General features: G+C 52.9%; 1 protein-coding gene across 6 annotated transcripts in view; it reads right to left on the bottom strand.

The window, feature by feature from the left end:
- HDLBP (high density lipoprotein binding protein) overlaps window positions 1-24,216 on the bottom strand; it is a 68,909-nt gene that overhangs the window by 16,438 nt on the left and 28,255 nt on the right. For 5 of the 6 annotated variants that reach the window (XM_082657796.1, XM_082657795.1, XM_082657800.1 and 2 more), the window contains 13 exons: window positions 16,236-16,300; window positions 14,895-15,007; window positions 12,980-13,137; window positions 11,684-11,899; window positions 6,701-6,907; window positions 6,388-6,603; window positions 5,664-5,870; window positions 5,397-5,504; window positions 4,420-4,524; window positions 3,983-4,061; window positions 2,212-2,351; window positions 1,180-1,284; window positions 975-1,088 (listed from right to left, as the gene is read on the bottom strand). In XM_082657796.1, coding sequence (XP_082513922.1) covers window positions 975-1,088; window positions 1,180-1,284; window positions 2,212-2,351; window positions 3,983-4,061; window positions 4,420-4,524; window positions 5,397-5,504; window positions 5,664-5,870; window positions 6,388-6,603; window positions 6,701-6,907; window positions 11,684-11,899; window positions 12,980-13,137; window positions 14,895-14,970 — 1,731 coding nt within the window. In that variant the 5' untranslated portion in view covers window positions 14,971-15,007; window positions 16,236-16,300. Of the gene's footprint in view, window positions 1-974; window positions 1,089-1,179; window positions 1,285-2,211; window positions 2,352-3,982; window positions 4,062-4,419; window positions 4,525-5,396; window positions 5,505-5,663; window positions 5,871-6,387; window positions 6,604-6,700; window positions 6,908-11,683; window positions 11,900-12,979; window positions 13,138-14,894; window positions 15,008-16,235; window positions 16,301-20,948; window positions 21,055-24,216 lie in introns of those variants that run through there. The other variant, XM_082657798.1, reaches the window with a different exon arrangement.

The following is a 24,216-nucleotide window of genomic DNA, read 5'->3' as shown; positions in this document are numbered from 1 at the left end:
GGCCCGCGAGAGCGCCTGTGATCTGTCACACACGTGTTCTACAATCCAGAAGTGCCTGGACACACACCAGCTCTTTGGTGTCATAGCCAGGAGCAGAGCTGCCTGAGGGTGGGCAGAGGCTGGGATGCCAGGCCTAGGAGAGAGCTCAAAATGCCCATGAGGGCAGCAATTCCCACCCTCCAGGGCAGCGCTGGGAAGCCCTCCCCATCACCCCTCTGAGGAGGTCAAGTCCAAGCCCCCGAGAACCCCTGGAAAGCACGGGGCACCTGCAGCCCTCCCACCAACCGCCCTCAGCACTCTCCAAACTGCCTCTTCGCATTCTAAGTTTCGAGGAAGATAACAAATCAACACGTGACTCCTCAGGCTACGTGTGTAACCCTCTCTTCTCCTTACTGGATGGGAGAACTTCTCTGCCTAGGTATCCGAAGACCCCTCAAGAAACAAAGCAGGGACTTCCCTGGTGGCGCAGTGGCTAAGAATCCGCCTCCCAACGCAGGGGACACGGGTTTGAGCCCTGGTCCGGGAAGATCCCACATGCTGCGAAGCAACTAAGCCCCTGTGCCACGACTTCTGAGCCTACGCTCTAGAGCCCGCAGGCCACAGCTACTGAGCCCACGTGCTGCAACGACTGAAGCCCACGTGCCTAGAGCCCGTGCTGTGCAACAGGAGAGGCCACCGCAATGAGAAGTCCGCGCACCGCAACAAAGAGGAGCCCCCCCCTCGCCGCAACCAGAGAAAGCCCGTGGGCAGTAACGAGGGCCCAACACAGCCAAAAGTAAGTAAATTAATAAATTTATGAAAAGAAACAAAGTAACTCTGCACAGGAAAAGGATTTCTGCTGCTCTAAATACCGTGAGGTGGGGGGCTGCCCCAGTGCCCGAGCGTGCTCCCCGAAGCAGGGGTTCTGGGGAGCACCCCCAGCCCCTACCACCCTCGACACTGTCGCACGGCAAAGCATGGAAGCGCGCCCTCACCAGATCTGCCGCCACCTTCTGCATGTACTTCGTGCATTTCTCCACCTCATTCTTGGGCCCTCTAAGCTGGACAATATCGCTTTTCTGTGCTGGGTCTGGAAAGTTGATGATGACCTAGAACAAATCATCAGGAGACCAAGTCTGATTATTAGCGAGGACTGGATTCCAAAATACTGAATCAAGAATGTCTTTGGGAAACCTTTACCTCTGGGAATTTGTCCCGAATTTCACGGATCCGTTCACCCTTCTGCCCAATGATTGTGCGATGAAATCTCTGCTCAATGATTAGGTCCTTGGTACGCTCGTTTTCCTAAAAATACAACTGAGCACAGTGAGGGGCGCCCAGGTGCACCCCTGCAGCACCGCCAGGCACCAGCGGCTGGCAGGGAGCACCCCTCGCAGAGCACCTGCCCTCTCCAGCAATGCCCACACTGCACGTTACTCTGGTTGTGTGTTATTCTCCTGAACAAAGCAGACGAGAAAACGGAGTGTAGGACCCTTCACCCAGAAGTGCTACTGCAGCAGCTCATCCAGCAATTCTACTTAACGGGCGGGCTGCGAGGCTTCGCCCTCTGCACAGCCCTCCTGAACACTGCGTGGCCCGGACTGCGTCCCTGTGCGGACAATTAAGGAAGAGTGGCTCAACACAGGGCGCTGAACCCGTGTGGCTCTCACCCTCCTCCAGAGGTCCTATCAAAACGTGGGAAGTACAAGAAAACGAGCAGAGCTGGAACACAGAGACAAACACTAACAGCCAAGCAGACGCTTCAAACAATTCTGGGAGGTTCTGGATCAGACTGGCATCAGGGTGACAGAGAAACAAGGGTTCAGCAACCCAGTACCAGGATAAGGCACCCCAGAGCAAGGATATATCTGTCTGCATTTGACTCAGAAAACCAAGAAACGTGTGTGAGGGCTGGTGGCTTAGTCTCTGGGTTGGGGAACAAGGCACCACCCCGACGCTGGCTGTGCAGATAACCACACAGCCGTGCTTCTTGACCTTGGCTGCACACGAGAATCACCTCCAGAGAAGTCATCACTGCAGCTGGGACTCTGGGGTCTGGCCAAGGCTGAGCACCCAGAGCCCTAGCACCTCCCTAGCACTACATGGGGCCCTGGGGATGGGGGGGAATGAAGGAAACTCGGTACCAGCAAGTCACACCCGCACCGGCCACCCTCTAGGACGGCACAGGAGGAAGGTGCTGCCACACAGCCCCAGCCCCAGCCGCGGGCTCACCATGCGGGAGGCGAGCTCCAGCAGCTCGCGCTTGGCCTGCTGCACGCCCTGCGGGTCCCCCTCGATGCGGATCAGGTTGCTCTTCTCGCTGTCGGGAGGGATGCGCACAGACACCTTGTACTGGTCTTTGATTCTGTTTACTGAAGAACACAAAAGGACACGCGCAACTGGATGCAGAATCTACCTTGCGCCACCAATGACTCACAACGTGGCAGGACAGGGCTAGAGCCCTCCCCAAAGCTAACCACTCATCCCATAAGCAAAAACTCCACAGCAAGACCTTCCATGTTCGACAAGGAGCCAGGTACGGACCACAGGCTGGCACCTCCCTGAGAACTTCCAGTGTCCTACGGCGAGGGCCACTCGGTGCCTGAGATACAGCTGGTCTGGGCATGGCCAGCGCATTTCTAATGTGGAGACAGACAACTACTGTTCAAGTAAAAAAAAATTACTCTCAAGAATATAATAAAAATAAGAAGCCATTAAAATCCAGAAGCTCCCACATTACCTGAAGATAAAAGCACCCCCATCGACCACCTTGGAGCCCATGGAGGCCATGCTGTCTAAGGAGACTCCATCGTCAGCTCAGCTCCAGCCTGAGCACTTCACTGTCTTTGCAAAACCAGTGGAGTTGTTGACAACCCTCCCCTGTCACCTTCTCTAGACAGAGATCCAGGCTCCCACACCCTGGGGAAGCCTCATCACCAGGAAATGGGGTCGGCATTTTGCCCACCATGTAGTAAAGGGGAACCAAGCTCCTTAGAGGGTCGCCAAGGAGGGATCTGAGCGAACACGGACACAGCCATGAGCCGACCCGCTCGGGGGCCGCTGTTCCAGGGCAGAACCACACGGGACAAGAGCCAAGGACACAGAAGCTGGGTGGCAGATTTTAGATGAAAGAAAACGAAGGTGAGAAACTGAACCAGAAGAGAACGGAACAGACACAATTCTCTGAACAATGCAAAGTGGCTCTGCACTTCCCAGGGAGCAGAAACCAGAAATTAACATCAGAACTGCACTTCCTTACATTTTCTGTTTAAGAAAACACTGCAGTTAAACAAAACAAAAAACAAAAGCAAATTTATGGTGTGTGCAAATTTACGGCTCAAGCAGCACTGACTGGTGTCACTCCCTGTGGGCGTCTGCCCGTTGTTTAAAACGCTCCAGAATTCACAACTGACACCAACTAAAGCAGCAGCAACTAACTAGCTTATATTTACTCTGAACAAAGAATGGACTGCACAGGGCAAAACCCAACAGGGCAGGCACACGGAGGTGTCCTACCTACACTGGCGGGGGGTGCCCGCTACCTCACCTCCACCAAAGGTCACACACATGGGACAGAGCTGTTCTCAGGACTGGTGAGCACCGTGATGCCTAGAACGGCACTGAAGTTAAACTGAGCAAAGCAGTGGATTTCAAAACACATCCGACATCCGCGGATTCAAGCGGAGCGCTCACTCGGCACGTTCCAACTTGAGCCCGTTCAGTCCGCGGCTGAGCCTGGGCTGGCCAGCCCAGCAGGGGCGTGGTCAGGGGCGCACGTGAGGATGGCGGATGGCAGACCCCACCCCAGCAGGTCTGGCTGAACTGTGAGGACACGGCCCCCTGCATGCCTTCACGACCAGGCTCATCACGTTCACCTCTAGGCCCATCAGCTCCAGGCCAACCTCGGCCCTGGGGGAGGCCCCAGCTAGGAGTCTAGGCCGCCCTCCCGCTGGCGCTCTGCTGAGGACGCCCCACCTGCCCTCCGCGTGCTGCCCCCACTCACTGTTGGCCCCGCTCTTCCCGATGAGGTGTCTGTGGAACTTGTGGTCGATGTTGATCTCCACGTAGTCCATCCGGTTAATCTGTGGGAGAAGCACAGAGCAGGACGCTGGAGACCACAGTCCAGGACCTGGGCCCAGATCCGCAGACACACAGCCAGAACCAAGGCCCGGGAGCTGGCAGCGGCCGCCCTCTCTTCCCACTCAGCTTCAGGGTCTGCGGCAAGATCGTCCTACAGGCCTCTCGCAAGACCCTCTTCCACAGTAAGGTTTCGTCTACCCACGGCTCTCCCGGACTTCGGCCAGATTCCAGCTGTTTCAGAACTCGCCACTTGCCGACTGGGCCCCCCTCCCGCGCCTCCAGGGCCCCCACGTGAGGTCTGACTGGCAAGTGACAGGATTATGCCCTATGCCCACTCGGCCAGCACCCGGGGCACCTTACCAAGTCCTTGACCATGGCTTCGATCTGTTCCTGGGCCACGTTTACATCCTCTGTGGGGCCTTCCAGGGTGATCCTGTCCTCGCCCTCCGTGAACTCGATGTGGACCTACCGCACCAAAACAAGAGTCGGCTCACCGGGATGGCACGGCCACAGCAACCTCCTATGCGAGCCTGGGCTGCTCTCCCGGGGCAGCAGCCGATCCACAGACACCAGGAGAAGTTGGAAAGGCGGTCTGGGGATGACCACGGTTTTGGTACTAAACACTGTGTGGGAACCGCAAAGGCCTCCCCACTGTGCGCCACCAAAACCACTGGCATGGAGCACATCAACACCTCACTGCTCACGCCCCCCCCCCCGTGTGCGAGGGGGGGTGAGACAGACGACAACGGGGGTGAAACGTCACCACCACTGCCCCCCGACCCCACCCGGCCCAACACACCAGGTGAGAAACAACGCACGGGGAGGGCAACCCGGGAGGCCGGCACCACGGAGCCAGCCCCACCGTGGGAACCAGGACTCTGAACAGAACAGGAACGAAATACGACGCACGCGTTCTCTGCCAAGGTTACCGGACCTACTGCCGCCCGAAGGACAGAGACGCGGAGGGCAGAAAGGCCCACAGACTCCACCTCCACACGAATCGTATACAAGTTCTGCTCCACGAAATTCTCAGATGTAACTACTCACAGGTTACGACACCGTAACAACTAAATGAGGTATTTCTTGAGATATTCAATAGACTTAGCAATACACTCTTCCCCTGGTTAAAAAGACCCAAAGACGTGACACAGGTATTTGAAAAAACGTATTCTGCTCACCCCTGGCTAACCATGGAGCAGCTGACTGTCACCCACAACAACTGATCTTTAAAACGGGTGCCCCGGTCTTCAAAGGCACCCCCACCCCCACAGGACAAAAGCAATGTCAGCAATGGGATGAAGAAGATCAACTCAACACAGCAGACAACGATTCCTTACCTTTGGCATCTGCTGAGTGATTTTGGCCAGGTTCTGCCCTTTCTTGCCAATGATGAAACGGTGAAGCCAGGAAGGAGCAGAGACGGAGGAGACCGTAAAACTGTTGGCCTAGGAAAACCAGGAAACAAACCTGTGGGTCTGCAGAGTCCAGGTTTCGTGAACACCAAGCCAGGTGGCTCACCAGGGCTCAGAGACAGGTGAGTGCTGCCCTCCCCTGACATGGTCCCAGGAAACGCTCATCGGAGTCTCCCCACAGTGAGCAGTTACCTTGGCATAGACTTCAGTCAACGCCTGCCCCAGCTTTTCAGGCTCGCCTCGGAGGATCACAGTCTCTGAGGTGCTGTCTGAAGGAGGGATCTCCACAGAGACTCCAGTTCTTTCCAGGATCTCCTGCAGGGAATTGCCCTTGGGCCCGATGACATACTTGTGCTGGGATTTCCTCACCTCCACTGCGATGGTCGTGGTCCTCTTTTTCTAAGTAAGAGCGCCGTGAGGGTGTCAGAGGGAAGGGCCGGGAGCAGGACACAGGGCCCCGACTACAGCAAGTGAGCCCCGAATAGTGAAGACGATGACCAGCCAATCCCCAGAAACGCCACTAATCAAGGACTGGGCTTTCTCCTCAAAAGAATTACTGCAGAATTTAAGTCAAGCCCAGAGTAATCATTGCAACTAGCTAGGAAGAAACAAAAACACCCCGTCCTCTCCCCAAATAAAGGAACCAGCGTCAGACCTCAAAGCCCACCGACTCAGGCTAACAGCTCACCCAAAGGCCTGATCAGCTCTGAGCGACACGTGCCCAAGGGGGCACACAGGGCAGGGGGAGCTCGGGTGGGAATCCGTGGGGACAGCCGCCCAGCAGAGCCTGGCCCACTGCCTCACAGCTACGGGGAGGCGCAGGCGCCCCCTTCTAACTGTGGCGACTGGAGCTGTCCAGGCCTCGAAGGCTACAGGGCAGGGCTGGGCTGCTCTCTGCCCCCCTCCTGACTGCTACCTTCTCCTCGTAAACCTTCTTGACGCGAGCCACAGCCTGAGCCAGTTGCTCCTTCTCCCCCGTGAAGACGATCTCGGTCCGGTTGACGCTGGGCGGGGGTATGTTGATGCGTGTCCCCGTCTCCTGCATGATCTCGCTGACCAGCCGGTTGTACGGCCCCGCGATGAAGGGGTGGAACGCCTTCTCTACTTCCAGCCTCTCCACAGCACGTTTGTCCTGAGAGGGAAGGACGGAAACCATGAGGGCACAGATCTGGGCCTCCCGGTGGTTGGGGCAAGGCCACCACGCACACCAGGCCCGTGGCTGGCCACACCTGCTCGGCGGAGATGAGCAGGACCTCGTGGCGAGCTTTCTCGATGCCCTCTTTGGTGCCGGTGATCCTGATCTGATTGCTGGCGTCATCTGGGCGTGGGATCTGGATTTTGGTTGCAGTTTTTAGCTCCAAGTCTTGCAGTTTCTCTCCATTTTTGCCAATAACAAAGCGATGGTGTTCTTTGGGAATGGCAACAGTTGCTGAGGCCTGTGGCAGGAAAAGAACCAAAAAAACAAAAACATTTGCAGGTTCCGCAAAAGCACGTTTTCCCACGACATTCTCCCTGGTTGGAACGCCACCTCTGCCTACTCTCACCTTGCCAGCCCCAACCCGTCCTTCAGAACAGTCTCGGGTTAAACATGGCCTGCATGGGGAAGCAGGACCAAGCCCCAGGCTTGAATGAGTTCAAACGTGACACAGACCCATGGTCCTGCGTCACCCCTTCAGCCATCACGATTATTCCTTCAGTGTCTTCTCAGCCCAGCTCTAAGCCATCACGAGGACAGGAATACTCAAGAATGGTACGTGCTTGCTTCCTAGCTCAGTGACTCCTCACACCACACTAGGACACAGCAGGAACGCAGGCACAGACTGACTAACCAGATGAATTGTTGTCTCTGGAGCACTATATGCTCTTGTCTTCAGACATAAGCCCTATATGTAGGAATAAACTCTTCTTGCTATCTCTTTTACAACCAGTTAAAATAGACAACCCATTTGAGGAAAGAAAACGACAATAATCCAAATCCTCAAACTGCCAGAAATTAAGTAACTTTCTGAAGTCACAGGAAAATCTGGGAGGAAGACAGAGGTTTCCAGTCTTCCTAGATCTATAAACAGTCATCAACCAAGAGGATGTCAAAAAAAAGAAAAGGGCCAAGTGTTAAGGTTCCCACCACTAGTGCAGCAGGAAGTCACAGACCAGCCAGCTTCCCTCCTTCCCCAAAGGACACAGCTTCACAGCCAACTTTTCAACACTCACAACAGAAATGTTAAATTGTATCACGGAGGCAATGAAAAAGGCCCTCACTTCCCAACTAGCACAGAAAGTAAGACCAGTGGCTTATAAATTATGAGCAAATGAGGTTTATTCTAAAAATGGTTCAATATTAGGAAATCCATTTCTATAAATCATCATATTGTTAGATCTAAGGAGAAAAATCAAATGATCATCTCTATAAAATCAAAATCCTTTCATGATAAAAATTTGCAAGAAAACAGAAATCAGTGGATGTATATTTTTTTAACATGACCAAGTATACATGCACCCTCAGCCCCAGAGCTGTATTTGGCAGGAAAGCTTTGCTCATTAAGGCCGTGCACTGTCCACAGCCACTGCCAACCTCCACCGGAGTATTTCCCACGAAGGAGACACGAGAAAGCAGAGCCGACACGAGGCTGGAGAGGAAGAAGCACATGACTGCACACAGGGGAACCCTGGGGAAAACCACTACTTTACCCAACTCTTACTGTCCGTAAGAGGAAGAAAAAATTAGGATCCGGACTCGGCAGCTTTAACTCATACTGACAACACATGGTTAGAAGATGCGAAAGGCGGACCACTCATCTCAGCAGCTGGACCCAAAACACAGCAGGTGGAACGTGCGTCCCACAAGGCAGAGCACAGCCCTGGGTGATCTAACACCGCTCGGAGCAAAAAGCTGATGATCAAGCTTGAAGGGTAGAACAAAAGGGAATAGAATGGACAGGAAATCCTGAAAGAGAACAGTACAGGAGTGGTGGCAGTAACTGGACTAGATATATTAAAATATAAAACCATTACCAATAAAACAGAGAACATGAGCACACGGAGAGACAGACCAACTCAAAATCTAGGAACAGACCCAAGTTAGCACGAAAATTTAGGACCTGATAAGAACTGCCACTCAAATCACTGCGGGGAAACTAAAATTGGTGTCAATGACTTGATAGCTATGTGGGGAAGGATGTTTCTGGATCTGTCTGTGGCACCATTCACACTAAATTCCAAACAGATCAGGACTTGAAATATAAGAACACCTTTACAAGCACCAGAGAAAATAAGAATAAACTTGCCTACGACCCAAAGTAAAAAGAAACTTTCCTAACAACAACTCAAAAAAACAAAAGATTAACGAATTTTGACTACATAAGAATGAAACTTTCACACAGCAAAACATACCAAGATCAAAACCCAGGTGGCAAACTGGGAACTGTATCTGTAACGTGTTACTGATGCAGGGTTTGAAGAGCCCCACTGCGTCGAGCAGGACGGAAACGTTTACCTGGACAGCAAAGGGCAGGAGACCAGTGCACAGGGGAAACGCAGATTAAAAGTATACGCAATTATCTTTCAGAGTCCAGAAAGTCCCAGTATCTGACGGCCCTGGCAAGGCTCTGAGAAAGCCAACGGGAGGACAAACGCACAGCACCTCAGGGGAGGGATCTGGCTGTGATGGCAAAATTACAGATGCAGATAACCTCTGACCCAGCCATCTCACTTCTAGGAAATCTCTCCCGAGATAACTGTGTAAAACAGGAAATAGCAGGTGCACAAGGTGTTTAACTGTGCATGATTTGTTAAGAGCAAAAGTCTGGAAGCCACCCAAGGGCCCATCAAGAGGAACGCCTGAAATCGCAGCACACCCACAGAGCACTGCGCAGCTGTGTAAAGAAACGAGGAAGCCACTACCTGCGCCTCGATGCAGACTGCTCCAGGATGCAGGGCAGAAAGAAACAAGGTGCAGAACAGAGCTCACAGCAAGGTGACCTTTGCTTCTATTCGCAAACCAAACAATGGAAGAACACCCCAGAGACCGAGAATGGCCACCCAGCAGGGGAGAAAGGGGCCAAGAGGACCTCACAGGGCTTTGCAATCATGGAATATTTAAGTACTTTTTAAAAACCGAAAATAAACTAAAAACAAACAAACCTAACTATATATCAAGATGATAGCATAACCTCAATAGAGAGAGAATTACTTCAATGATTTTAAAACCCCACCATCTTTCACCTTAATTAGAAGCATGTGTTTGAACTCATGCAACTTCCCACCATAAACATCCAGAACTCTTGGACCAACAACTGACTTCAGGTCTGTGGAAGGAGATGGCTAAGGTCAGTCTGTGTTACAAATAAGGAAGTGGTTCAAGATGAACAGTTATGTCAGAAGGTGCAGGGTGCCTCCCTGAAGGAGCTCCCGTGGGCCAGAGACAAGGCAATTTCTGCATAAAGAACTAATCAACACACCAGAAGTTCATGATGACACTGAGAAGACCCATGGACCCAAGATGCCAGAGTGCCAATGTGGTCTAAAAACTAAGGGGAAAAGGATCAATTTTTTTAAAAAATAAATTTACTTATTTAATAAATTTATTTTTGGCTGCACTGGGTCTTCGTTGCTGTGTGCGGGCTTTCTCTAGTTGCAGCGAGGGGGGGCTACTCTTCGTTGCGGTGCGTGGGCTTCTCACTGTGGTGGCTTCTCTTGTTGCGGAACATGGGCTCTAGGCGCGTGGGCTTCAGTAGCTGTGGCACGTGGGCTCAGGAGTTGTGGTTCCGGGGCTCTAGAGCACAGGCTCAGTAGCTGTGGCGCACTGGCTTAGTTGCTCCGTGACATGCGGGATCTTCCCAGACCAGGGCTCGAACCCACATCCCCTGCATTGGCAGGCGGATTCTTAACCACTGTGCCACAAGGGAAGCCCAGGATCAATGATTTATCCTGCACGTCCCACCCAGAAGTTCTTCATCAGAATACCAACTAATTCAGGAGGAGGGAGAGACTAGAAAGCCATCACTTGCAACCCCAAATGAATTCAGGCAGCGATAGCAATGGTTGATAGAACTATTAAGCAAAAGATTGGTCAGGAACTTTACCATGGATGGATTTGCTGAAGACACCTGAGTCTACGGATCAATCCTGGAATCAACACCAAGTACAGAAGCACTACCCACACGTTTTCTTGCCAAACATACAAGCTGAACATGAAAGCAATCGAGAGCCCCTAGATCTACCCTCCGATTTACAGGAATAACGATGGACAGTGGAACGAGCCAAACACCTGCTTGTCCCTCGAGAACAAATCAACGGCATTAAGGAGAGGAGAGGAAGGAGCTGCTGAGGAATGAACGAGTGGGAGCGGGCAAGTCTCATCCGGACACTGAGGAAAAATCCAACCAGGAAGGACGCCTTTGAGATGATGAGGGAAGACCATACGCAGACTGGGTTGATGTGGGTATATTAAGAAGTTAACTTTATTAACTTTAATAAGTGAGTTAACAGGATGTGGTTATATTTATGGGAGCCCACCGGGCTGTGCTCCCCTCCCCACTAAGCCCCCTGGGGCCCCTCTTGCGTCAGCTCCCCATCTTTGAACCACCACATCTAGAGCCAGCTCTCCCAAAAGCTCAGAGACTCAGCAACAGGTGGGAAGAACCCTCATTCCCACCTAAACCCATCTAAAGACCTGTCATACTACATTTTAATACGATCCTCTGCATTTATCTTGGCCTTTAAGTGATGCCACTTCGGGAGAAATGCATCACTGATTTACTCATTTATTACAATGGTTCCCAAATAAATTCCAAGTAACTGGTATCAGACTGCTAAGAACTATGGAATTCGTGATCTCCCAAGCCCGGGGCCTGGAAGTGTGTATTTAACAAGGCACGTACTCACTGACCCTCAGAGCCTGAAGTGGGAACTGCTGATCTACACATGCATGTCCTCACTCCACCAACTGGGCAAGCTCAGTTGCGTGTCTGAAGCTCTGGGACGCCCCTCTAACTTTCAGTTCATTCACCGCAAGAGCAGAAATGGGAGGTGCCCTAGTTCTATCACTGAGTTAGTGGTTTCACACTAAAAGTGCCAGGAGGCTCTGAATATTGCTGGCCTGCCTGCAAACTCTATGGCCCTGCCCACTGGTGGCAAGAGTCGGATCGGGTCTGAGCCGTGTCCGCAGTGCCTGGAGTGCCCCTTCTGGGGAGGACCGGCCGGGGAACACCCACCTGCGTCTGCAGTCTAGCAACAATGTCCTTCCGGGCTTTCATGACAGCATCCAGCTTCCCTGAAACCATGATGGACAGGCCCTGGTCTTTGGCAAGAGACAGCTCCAGGTGAGCGCCAGTCCTCTGCATGATCTCAAGGCAGATTTTTGCTTGTTCACCTTCTCCAAACTGGTTCATGTCCTTGTATTTCCTCTCCTCCAGGGGTACATGGAACACCTGCTCAGAAAAGGTCAAAAACGTAAGGTTAAGAGACCAAGAAGAGAAGACAGGAGTGTCCAGAAACCGAACATACACAGTAAAGAATGTGAGTTTGTTCATTCACTAAGTATCACCCCTGCCTACTGCTCTAAGGCCCCAGAGGGCAGTTAAGAGACAAGTGGAAAGCGCCTAAGGGCAGGAGACTGTGAAGAAGTCCTAGTGAAGAAGACACCCCCTGCCCCGCCACCAACCAAGTACAAATGAAGGCAAGGGGCATCACATAACAGTAATGAGCAAGGTCAGTGAAGGAAACAAACTGGGAGGGGAGAAGGACCTGGCTGTCTATGCTGGGAGGGGCCAGAGCAGAGGAGCGGGAAGGGAGGAGAGCTTCACAAAGGGGGCGGGGAGCATCTAGCATAGCGGGGGTCCACGAGGTAGGAGGGGGAGTGCTGGTCCCTCAGCCCACCCTGTGGGTGAGATGAGAAGACAACGGAGGGTGTGAAGGAGGACACATTCTGACTGAGGACTCGGGCTGAGCAGAGGCAAGGGTGGAAGCAGGGAACCAACAGGACTGTGGTTCAGGGCCTGAGCCACTATGTGGAACTTGGTGCATTTACATCAGGAGGCTGGGGGAACCGGACTACAGCCGGCGATGAGTCCTGGGCTTAGGGGGACTTCTCAGTGCGTGGGTGGTAGTCGACAACCATGACCCAACATCGACACAGAGAGAGAGCACTGAGCCCGCCAACACCCCAGCTCCAGGGAGCAGAGACAGGCTAGCGGAGTCCCAAAAAATCAAGGGGAGAAAACTGATTCAAGACAGCGGGACAGCTGCTGACGCTAGTCCAAAGGCCTCCTCTCATGTCCAAAGCACTCTCACATCTGCATGTTCAAAAACCCTCCCGGGAATTCCCTGGCAGTCCAGTGGTTAGGGTCCCACACCTTCACCACCGAAGCCCAGGGTTTGATCCCCGGTCAGGCAACTAGGATCCAGAAAGCAGCGCGGCACAGCCGAAAGAAAACAAAAACAAAAACCTCCCATCAGACACCACTGCTTCCTACTTGGAGGGGCAGGTGAAAAAAGAATGGACTCTCTACCTGAGTGATGACGGAAGCCTTGATGGGCCGTATCTTGTTATTCCAGACGCCAGCAGGTTCCTGGGCATTTTCCAAGCAAGCTGCTTTCTCAGGGAGTGGGGGGAAGGCATCCTTGTAGGTTGGAGGGTCGCTCTCCTCCTCTGAATTTAAAGTGGCAACTGGACCGGCCAACATAGATTAAGAAGAAGCACACCACTTTCAGTGTTAGATGGAAAAACCACGAGGAGGGTTTCAACGTCAAAAAGAGAGAGCACTGACTGCTGACAGTTGACACTGACAACCCCCCACCTCTTCCCTCGGTCACAGGCAAGGGCCCCCGCCGCTCCGCAGGCCCAGCGCCCTCAAGTTCAGCCTGTCAACTGGAAGGGCCAGACTCTGATCCGGATGGCGCCCCTGCCCTACGCACAGCCTCCCCTGTGAGCCTCAGCTCAGACGCTGGATGCCCCACTGCTCCCCTAATGGGGTGAGCTCCTTGATGGAAGGCCTTGACACAGACTTTTCGGCCCTGAAGAGTCTTCCAATCCTGTATTCAAAAATAATCACGACCACGACAATGCCTGGCACATAGCCAGCTCTTAAATTTGCAGAACAAAATGCTGCTGCTGCCCAGCACTGCCAGCGAGAACCCCCCCCCCCGGAGGTAAATTGCAGCTGATTTCCCACTGTAATGTACCATGTTGAAAGCATCGCGGGACCTGCCATCTCTGCCCCCCGCACTCCCAACGCAGGGAGCACAGGAGGAAATCAGGTCCCGGTGACCCCCTGCTCCACCCTCCACAGTGCCCCGACCGTTCACCACAGCTCCATGCAAGCAGGAGCGTGACTGTCTGGGTCACCCTAGGGTCCGGGGCTGAAAACAGTATTCGGCAATGGCAGGGCCCAATAAAAACTACTGTGAACAGAGGTGCACGCAGAGCAGAGGGATGACCCTTGGAATTCCGACTCCAGGGTCGCGACTCTAGCCATGCAGCCGTGCTATCCTGGATGCCAAGACAGACTCCGTGTGACGAGCTGTTCCAGTCTGCCAGTGCCCGCTCCCCTCACCTAAACACGGGGGCGCAGACCCCACAGGGCTGTTGGGTCGTGTGGAAGCCCCAGGCAGCAGGCACTGAGAACCCAAGCGAACGGCAGTGTCTAGGTCTCCACTGCTGAGAGACAAGCCACTGAAACGTGGCGAGTGTGACGGATGAAACGCACTTGTAATTTTAATTAATTTAAACTTAAGAACTGATTTTCAATTTAGTTATCGGAAAACTTTAAAGAATGTTTGGAACGACAAAGGGTAGAACAAGCTACTCTTTCAGCTACAAATTTTATAAAATCTAACTACAGATGAAGGGCTTTGGATGGAAACAGCATTCAAGTCAAGTTGTCCTGCAGTCATACACACACATCAGACTCTGAAGGGAAAGACAAGACTGTGAAGTATGAGCTAGAGACGCCGAAGCGACCGTCCTGCAGATGCCGCAGCTCGTGTACTGTCCCTCCTGGGCAGCACTGGTCCCCACTGGGGCTGGTTGCCTGGGCCAGTGCAGCGCCCGAGTCCCACCTTCATCCTCACAGCTATCTCCCGACAGAGCTCTGGGATGCTTCCCATCCCAGAGTCCAGTTCAACACAACTGGGCAATAGCCATTTTGGAGAAGAATCCTAATAATCACAAAGGCCAAATTCACTGGCTTTCCAGAACGTTGTCCACATTTTAAATCTTACTGTAGGCGATCCATCCACCACTCCTGGCCAATTTCACCCCTCACACGAGGGTAGTGCAAAACGGAGCACACAGCACTGGTGGGTCCTGGCCCACCGCACAAGCACAGGGCTGAAAGGCACCTCTGGAGAGGCCACAGGCTCTCATGAGGATTGGAAAGAGCCGTGTCTTACGGTCAACAAGAACAGTGGGGAAGGGGCCGTCACCTTTGATTTGTTGCGGAACCAGTCCACTTCGGTGTTCAGCAAAGCTCTCTTGGGTCAGAACGGCGACGGAGCTCATGGTTGATCTCGGGAGTCCACACGATCCGGGTGAGCCACTGAAGCAGGGGGGTGAGTCAGAGAGGCAAGTCCGGCACAGACAGCTCGCAGCTACCTGATCCGTTCAGCTGAGAGTTTAAGCCCAGGGTTCACTCTGCTTCAACAGCAAGCAACACCTTATCTTCCTCACTTACAACTGCTGACATAAGGTGATTCCCAAACTCTCACCAAGTGATGAAAAGGAGAAACTCAAGCGGGGGGGGGGGCACCCTGGAAAACCTCCCCCCCGTTGCCCATAACAGAGCAGATGTAGGCTCCAGCTGAGAGGTTCAGGACCAGGACGCCCAGAGGCCACCCCTCTCTCCACCCACGGGGCCCCAATGGAACCCAATACATGTCTGACCCAGCCCCAGACACAGATCAACATCTGGATGGTTCTGCTAACAACCATCTCAGTTATTTGGTTAATCTGTTATCCTCATGCCTCCTAATGCTTATAAAATGTATCACTTGACAGTGGCTGCAAAGAGCCACGGAAGAGCAGCCTCCCTTGCTCTGTGGCGACAGTGTAACAGCAAGAGGTAGGAGGGGTAGCAGTCTAAGTGCCTCTGGCGTGCGGTGACTGGTTGTTCTCCCACGTCCGGTCTCCCAGGTGTGGGAGGGGACTTGCAGCAGGTGGGACCAGGCCCAAGGGCACACAGTTCCTCAGTTCAGGGTAGGAACCCCGCAGTCTGCCTCCGGACCCCACTCCTGAGTGGCCGCAGTGCTCAGCGAGACTCTGGCTCTCAAAGCCACAGCTCCCTTATTTGGAAAAGGGGCTCACTCAGCACTGGCTGCCTCTCTCCAGCTCCAGGTGAGCCCCATGCTACTGCAAAGAGGAAGAACCCACTCTCTTCACACAATTCTGCACCAAGTGTCTTCTTGTGCCACCGTGGCAAAAAAGTATAAGAGGGTCAAGTAATTTATTAAGAGTGAGTTTCTTCATCATTTTTACAACACAGTAAGACCCCTCCCCAAGTTCAAGAAAATTAAACTCTATTTCTAAAGAAAAGCAAGATACAAATTCAGATACCCCGAGCAAACGTAATTCACATTTAAGGAAAAAAGATTAAAAATAGATGGAAACCAGATGACACATCTACCTGAAGTATACACACTGCTCCGTGCTGGGAGGTTAGCTACAGTGATTCTCTCTGAAGAACCATTAGGAACTTAAGGATAAAACATAATGGAAGAAGGCACGCACACAGCCCAGGGCCAGGAAGCCTTGAGACAAGACACACTTACCAGCGAAACGGTCAGTAGCCAGAAGGTCCGTCCTGAGGCCGCCTCTGTTAGCCTGCCAGCTTTTTCTGGTGTGGGACAAGGGGAGAGGGAGCAAGGAGAAAACCAGAGAAAAGTTACTTATCTGCATCCTACAACCCAGATCTGTTCACCTCTCAACCAGAAAAGGTCAAAGTATTACTTACACTTTGGCTACTAATACCAATATTAGGCAAATTGCTTGGGGGGAAAAAATGGAAGGAACCCTTTCACTAGGCCATTAGCTTCTTCTTTTTTTTTAAATTAATTTATTATTTATTTTTGGTTGCATTGGGTCTCTGTTGCTGTGCGCGGGCTTCTCATTGCAGTGGCTTCTCTTGTTGCGGAGCACGGGCTGTAGGCGTGCGGGCTTCAGTAGTTGTGGCTCGCGGGCTCCAGAGCACAGGCTCAGTAGTTGTGGCGCATGGGCTCAGTTGCTCCATGGCATGTGGGATCTTCCCGGCCCAGGGCTCGAACCCGTGTCCCCTGCATTGGCAGGCGGACTCTTAACCACTGCGCCACCAGGGAAGCCCCTAGGCCATTAGCTTCAAACAAACGTATTACGGTAAAACCTGAACCCTCTGGAACTTCTAGAGGGCAACTTGCAACTTTTCCAGGGACCCAAGGGAATCCCGTAAGTGTATCCCTTTTACGTGTAACCATTTTGAAGTAAAATTATCACAAAACTGATGTTTGTTCTGCTATGTGGCGAGTAATTTTTCCTGTATTCCTCTTAGTAATCTATGCTGAGCCAGAAGAAAAAAGGTCTGCAACACTGTGTCATGATCTAGAACAGACTGTGGACCTTGGGGGCTCCAGAGCTTTTTAGGGTGACTGAGGGCTACTGTCTTTAAGAGTTCCCTGTGTATTTTGTAGTTACTTTGTTCTCCTTGCTGTTAGCCTATAAAAGTTCTTCGGTCCCTTCTAATCTACTGGGGATTTAGAGACCAGGCCATAAAACAGCAGGGCTGGAAAGGACCTTCAAAGGCCAGCTTGAAAGGACCAAGGAAAAGGGGTGGGTCACCTTGCCTTGGGGGACTTCAGGACAGTGAGGCTGCCAGGCAGGTTACCAGCCGCACCACGTGCGCTTGATGAGGGAGACATTATGACAGTGGTGAGGCATGGGCTAAAATGGGAGAATTCCCATCAGTAACAAGAATACTCTACCTCACTGGAGAGTAACACCCCCAAGTTCTTGCCCATAATACAAGCGTGGTTCAGGAGCTAGGAAGACGGTTCATGGCAGTCAGGGGTGCCTCAGTGGGGTCTCAAATGTCCCAGCTGGGGACATGAACCAGTGGTATAAAAAAAAAAAAAATCTCTCAATGTAGGGGCTTGAGTCACATGGGGGAAGTACTATGAGCCAGAGGCCAGACCCGCTCTGGGGCCCCAGTCCCACCAAACACACAAAGGCACCTGAGACCCAAGTGGAGAAGGTGGAGACAAACTGACCGAGACTATTTTATTTAAGAGTTTGCCTCCAACGCATTCTAATCGCAAGTCTCAGTGACTAAGGCAAGGAAGAAAGAAACCCTTTCCATTCAACCAGACTGTCAGAGTAGCACATCCACGCGTGGGTCCTGACGGGGTGGAAAAGGTGAGCCCGCCTCGGGGTTCCCAGTGTCCAGGGGGCCCACACTTAGCCCGTCTAGGAACAGGATGGCGGTGCTCCAGGTCAAAGCGCCAACGGGAAGCCAGGACCCAGGCATCTGCCCCGCTCTCCTGGCAACTCTTGACTGCTGACCTGCGACCTGAACAGCCTCCCACGCCAGGTGCCGACATCGCTTATCAAAACCCACTGACACCCACTCTCTAAGAAGCTGCATTCACCCACGTGACCACCATGACGCCCACACCATCTTCTCTGTGCTCCTAACTGACCAGTCCTCTTGCTTTCTTGGACAGGCAAGTCTTCAGTGCCCAGTGACAGCTACGAGGTAAGCCCGCGCAGTGCAGCCACTGTCCACGTCCGCTCCAGCCGCAGATTTCTGACGAGAAGCCCCCACCCTGCACCTGGCGTCACACACAAGAGGGGAGGAGCTCCTGAGGCTCCCTTCTGAGCCAGCTCCCACATGCAGCACGAGTCAGTTCCGGTGAGCCTTTCTACTGAGCCCCGCATTCCTCACTGGCTCAAGAAAGGGGCTTCAATACAGCCCAACCGGCAGAGCCTCTAACGCCCCCATGTGTGCACAGGCCCTCAGGCAGCTAAGGGCGGAGGGTGGACCTACAGAAAACTCCAGGCTGGTTGGACAGGACACACTAGTCTCTAGTTTCCAGATTTCAAATGGCAGTTTCTCCCAGCTGGAATGAATGGATCACAGCGAGCCACAGGTGAACATCGAGGGTGTGATATGATCAAATTAGGGTGTTGCTTTTCTCATAAACTTCTCAAACTCCTGTCTCTAAAGAATCCATTTTAAAACCGATCTGCTGATCCATGTGTAAGTGCAGACCTGAGACCTACCTGAGGCGCTGGGGTAGATCTTATAAAAGGCCAGCACCAGTCCTCCTCCCGTGCCCCCAGCCCTACTGTCAACCTGCCGCCAGTTCAACAAAGCAGCACCTAAGAAACCGTCCCCCACAGCGCTACGCCCACCCCTCGGAGATCTTTCAACAACCTCACGCCCGTCCAGGCGTGTGTGCTCCCTACCCCGGCTTCCCTACTGGCCATCAGTCCCAGGAGACCTTACCCAGGCCTCCTCCTGAGGAGCAGAGACCAAACATTTGCTATCACAGCTCCTCCCTTAGTTGAATACAGCTGCTCAAATCAGGACCAAAAGGGACCTCAGCGACGACTCTCTCCCACTCTCTGAATAAGCCGGGGAACAGGAGCCACACAGCCTTCCCTGGGGGCCCAGGCTCTGCTGCTTCTCCATCACTGTGTAGCTGTCAGGACAGGTGGCTTGAGGTCGGGCCCAGATCTGCTCCTTCTTCCCCCTTCTTGCCACAGAGAACAAGTCCATCTTTCCTACAAGACTCCTTCAGGTATGTGAAGGAGTACTTCAGGTACTCCTTCAGCCCATTCTCCAGCCCCCTTCAGTGATTCCCAAGATGCCCTAGTCCCTTCATCATTTTGGTTGCTCTCAACTACTGTCCATGCAAGCATTCAGATCCACCCAATGCAAATCTCAAACTCTTCTCAACCTGGACTTTAAGTCTTGTTTCTCAGAGTATAAATACCCACAGTAAAAAAAACACATTTTAAAATACAACTATGTAAGAAAGAACTAGAACCAAAGGAAGAAGGCTAGACAGAAGCAAAGACTCTTCTCTCCTACTCGCCCCCTCCCCAGGGTGGGATGCAGCGGCTGGGGGGCACTCCCACAAGGATGGACGGTTATGCACCAGGGTGCCCAGGTGAAGTCACAGCATACGTGGCTTACATCTGAAGCTCGGTCCTAACAAATGTACAACAGATTAAATGAAGAATTTTACTTTTTTGCCTATAAACAAGGAAATATAAGTTGATTCCCCTGTAATGTTTTGCCAATTACATATTCAAAAGAGCAAGTCTTTTGCAAAGAGAACTCATGAGTAGTAGTCCAGGAAGAATTTTATCTCAGTCAACTAATGAGATCTCAGTGCTTTGTTTACCTACTAGACAAGACTGAGTATGCAGGGTATCAAAAAACCACCAGGAAACCCAGGACCTCTGTCCTCTTCTTCCAAAGTTGAAATTATTTACTTTTATCCCCACAGCAAGCTTGTAAGGAAAAAAAAAATTTCAAAGTCCTTCTCAAGACCCACAAACCAACTGAGAATACGAACATAAAATCCCGATGGCTGCGAGATCACAAAGCATAAATATAAGGCCACCCGCACAAAGTCTACACGGCTGGGCATTTGTGCGTTTCACCAAGTTCTGGAAGTCGGCACCCATCCTGCAGGAGGAACTTTCGCAGATGCCACCTCAGCAAGGCCCTCCCACAGGCCACGCGAGCCCGCGGGCGGGGAAAGGCTTAAAGGGGCAGCAACGCGCTGGGCCTCCCCGCCTTTCATCCAAATTCGGTACTTTTCCGTAATGCATTTTTCGTCCGTGGACCCTGGGGCACATCCAAGTTGCGCTCCAGCCCCGAGGAGGGCAGCAGGGCCCGGCCGACCACGCAGGCGGCAGCAAGTGGAGGTGAGGCCCGGCCTGCCTGGGCCCCGTGCCGCCGTCCCGTCCAGCCCCACCGCCAAGGATGCCCTGCGGGACAGGCCCCCGCCCCTGCCCCCTCCGGCCGGCCAAGCTGGGGGGAGGGGCGCCCCTGCCGGAGCAGGAGGGGGAGGGGGCAGGGCCCGGCCGCCAACGTCACCGACCTGGGCCCAGGTCGGCCCCCCCCCACCTCAGCGGCGGGCGCGCGGAGGGAGCGGGACCCGGACTGGGGTTTGGGGGCTGCTCGGCGGGGCGGTGGGCTGCGCAGAGCCGGCGCCGCGGCACTCGGGAAAGTTTCTCACTCCTCCCGTGCCAGCGCCGCGGCCCATGCGCAGTGGTGACACGTAGCCGCCCCCCCACCCCCGACCGGTCAGGGGGGCGCCCGCGGGGGGAGGGTGGCTGTGCTGGCTGGGGGAGTATCGGCTTGGGGGCGCTGGGGCAAAAGGCGGCCCCGGCCCCCTCCCCCCGCCCGGGGCTCCACGTCGGCAGCCCGGCGCCCCAACTTCCCCGCGCCGCCCCCCGCCCGGCACCCCGGCCCGCGCCGCCCGCCCCGGCCTGCTCACCCCGCGGTGCACCCGTCCGTCCGTCCGTCGTCCGTCCGCTCGCCGCGGAAGAAGCCGGGACCTTCGCTCGCTCGCTCCCTCTAGGCTGGCTCCCTCCAGGCCGGCGCCCCGGCCCCCGCGGCTATATAGGGCGGCGGCTCCAATCCCGCCCGGACACGTCAGACCACGGCCGCCCCGCCCGCCGGCCAACGCCGCGCCCCCGCCCGCCCGCTGCTCCTACAGCACCTAACTCCCCGGGGGCTCGGGAGCCTTTTACTGGGGGGTGGGGGGTGTCGGGGAGTTGGGAAATCAGTCTCCACCTTCATAAAGCGAAGGCGGGAGGGACTGCAGCTCTAGCATTGAGGTCCCCAATACCGCCTCCCCACCCCAAAAAGAAACAAGACACCTCGAGGTACAACACAAAGGAAATTAACTGCTGGCCCCAACCATCTACAACTTCCAATAGCTGGACAAGCTGGCCTAATAAACTCGCGTGGAAACATACCCCATGCCCCCAAAGTTCGGAGCACAGATTTCCACTGGCGCACTCGCCTGCGGTTCTGCACCTTGTGTCCTTCCCGTCTATAAAATATCCCTACTCTACTCCTTGGCTACCAGTTTAATTCCCTTAAAAATTGTAGACCCCTTTTTTAAGGACTCCACTCCTACAGCTGTGCCTCCAGCCTCACAGCCTAAACAAACAAGAGGAGCAGAACAGAGCCCCTGCCCTCAAGGGGTGTCCACCCTGGTGGGTGAGAATGGCTTGCAGACAAGCCAGGTCTGCATTCCTTGTGTAATATGTGACAAGGGCCTCGGTTTCCTTCTTTTTTTTTTTTTTTTTATAAGGGTACAGGCCTAGTGGAGGGATTTGCACCTCTGATGAAGCAGCCCATGAGTAGAATCCTACATGACATACAGAAGTGCACCACACACTGGGGACAAGGCATGAGCCGGGGCGCTGGCAGGACTGGGAAGGCGAGGTCAGGGTAGAGAGGACCCCCGGGGACAGGTCAGCTCGCCTGCGGCCATGATACACGTGTTGCTCAGGATGACGGGAAGCTGGGCAGGGGGTGGGGGTAGTTGAGGGGGAGAAGGCAGGACCTGGGTATTCCTTTCAGTGGAACACTGTCAAAGTATGTACACATGGAGAGGGGGGCGGGGCAGGGCCACAGCAGTTGTTCAGTCTAAAGGTGACAATGGCTTTCCATTGTGGTTGGCAATGGCAGATGCACCAAGTGGACAGATTCCAACGGTAGCACCAGAAGTTTCTTATTAACTGGACACGGGGAATGACAGAAGTCAAGAACAGCAGGGAGACTAATGAGAAAAAATTAAAAAATAAACATTAAAAAAAAAGAACGGCAGGGAGGTTCCTGGCTGCCCTCACTGAGATGGAGAGACTGAAGGAAGCCTAGATTGGTAAGGGGAAGTGTGATGCAAAAACTCGGATATGCCATCTGACATGCCCACTGGATGGCCAAGTGGGGATGTCAAGTAGGCAACTGCATGTACAAGGTGAAGGCTGGGGAGAAGCCCATCACAGCTGACAGAATATGACAGCACTTCATGACATCACTGGGGGAAGAAACCATGGAGCTGAGGACACTGTCATCAAAGCTGTACCTTAAGTCACCAGGATGGTACCTGGGCAAGGTGGCACCTCCTTAGACTTGGAAGAATCTCTGTAAGCATCCCTTCCTATGTTATCACTGAAGTTTGGAGGTAGTCTTTCCATGCGGATTAACCAACCAGCAACTCCGACAAGTGTGTTTTGTTATTTTTTGTTTTTGAGGGCTCAGCACTACAGAGGGGTCTGAGAAGGGAGGAAGAAGGGAGGAATTCAGAAAAAGTAGGCAGGTCCACTGTCAAGGAACTTCCAAGGAAGCTAGGAAGTCACCACAGGAGAAGCTCACAGAGTACCTGGTGCACAGGATGCCTTGAAAGAGATGGTTAAAAACATATAATTAGGGCTTCCCTGGTGACACAGTGGTTAAGAATCCGCCTGCCAATGCAGCGGACACAGGTTCGAGCCCTGGTCCGGGAAGATCCCACATGCCGCGGAGCAACTAAGCCCGTGCGCCACAACTACTGAGCCCACGCACTGCAACTAGTGAAGCCCGCGCGCCTAGAGCCTGTGCTCCGCAACAAGAGAAGCCACCACAATGAGAAGCCGGCGCACCACAACAAAGACCCAACACAGCCAAAAATAAATTTTTTAAAAAACTGTAAAACAACAACAACATATAATTAACAAAAGATATGATAAAATCAAATGTTAAATTTGTGCTACAAACCATCTCAGGATGCTTTTGTGCTGATAGTTACAACCGGCTTTCCTTCCCAGCAAGCTTTACTACATTGAAACTAACAGTCTGCAGAGGCAAATTTTGAGATATCTGGGTCCAGCAATATTCACACAAAATAATATGCAAACCCCTTATGGCTGCCTCAAAAGGAGAACATCAGTATGTAACATTTGGGTTTTCAGTGTTCAAGGGGACAGGGGAGAAGCTTTGGGGCTCCTCAAGGTAAAAGGTTAGAATAGATATATCCCCACACACACACTTAAAGCCACGATCCCCCCAAAAACTAACCCTCAACAGAAGGTAGGTTCTGGCCCACTAGCATAGAGAGACTACAGGACGTTTCCCCACTGGCCAGTGCTGGGAGATGGAAACCCCTCTCGAGTACTAGCAACCATGCACTAGTTTAATTAAGGTTCAATAAAGGTTTAGGGCTCAAATTCCTACAGCCCCATTTGTCCAAGGCCTAGCCCAAACCTAGAAATGAACAAAACAGAAAGCAACCCCACCTGGGAGGGAATGAACCTCACACCAGGCTGCAAAGGACACCCACAGATCTACCAACACTGTAGAGAAGCTTAAAGTCCAAAGTTCAAAAACTAAGACTGAAAGACGATTAGACTTAAGAACTCCAGGTTACAGAACTATCAGAGGCTATTAAAAAAAAATTTAAAGCGACTAGAAACATAAGACATAAAGTTTACAATTAAAAAAAAAATCAAGAGATGGAACAAATTAGAGAGGTTAAGAACCTCAGATACAAGGATGAGGAAGTCCAACACATGTCTAATAGGCAGTCCACAGGAGGCAAATACAAAGAATAGAGAAGAGGGACTTCCCTGGTGGTCCAGTGGCTAAGACTCCATGTTCCCAATGCAGTGGGCCTGGGTTTGATCCCTGGTTAGGGAACTAGATCCCGCACGCATGCCACAACTAAGAGTTCGCATGCCGCAACTAAAAGATCCCGCGTACTGCAACTAAGACCC

The sequence above is a fragment of the Grampus griseus genome (genome assembly GCF_964374135.1).
Source record: "Grampus griseus genome assembly, chromosome: 7".
NCBI lineage: Eukaryota > Metazoa > Chordata > Mammalia > Artiodactyla > Delphinidae > Grampus > Grampus griseus.
This window is presented reverse-complemented; position numbering and strand designations above follow the sequence as displayed.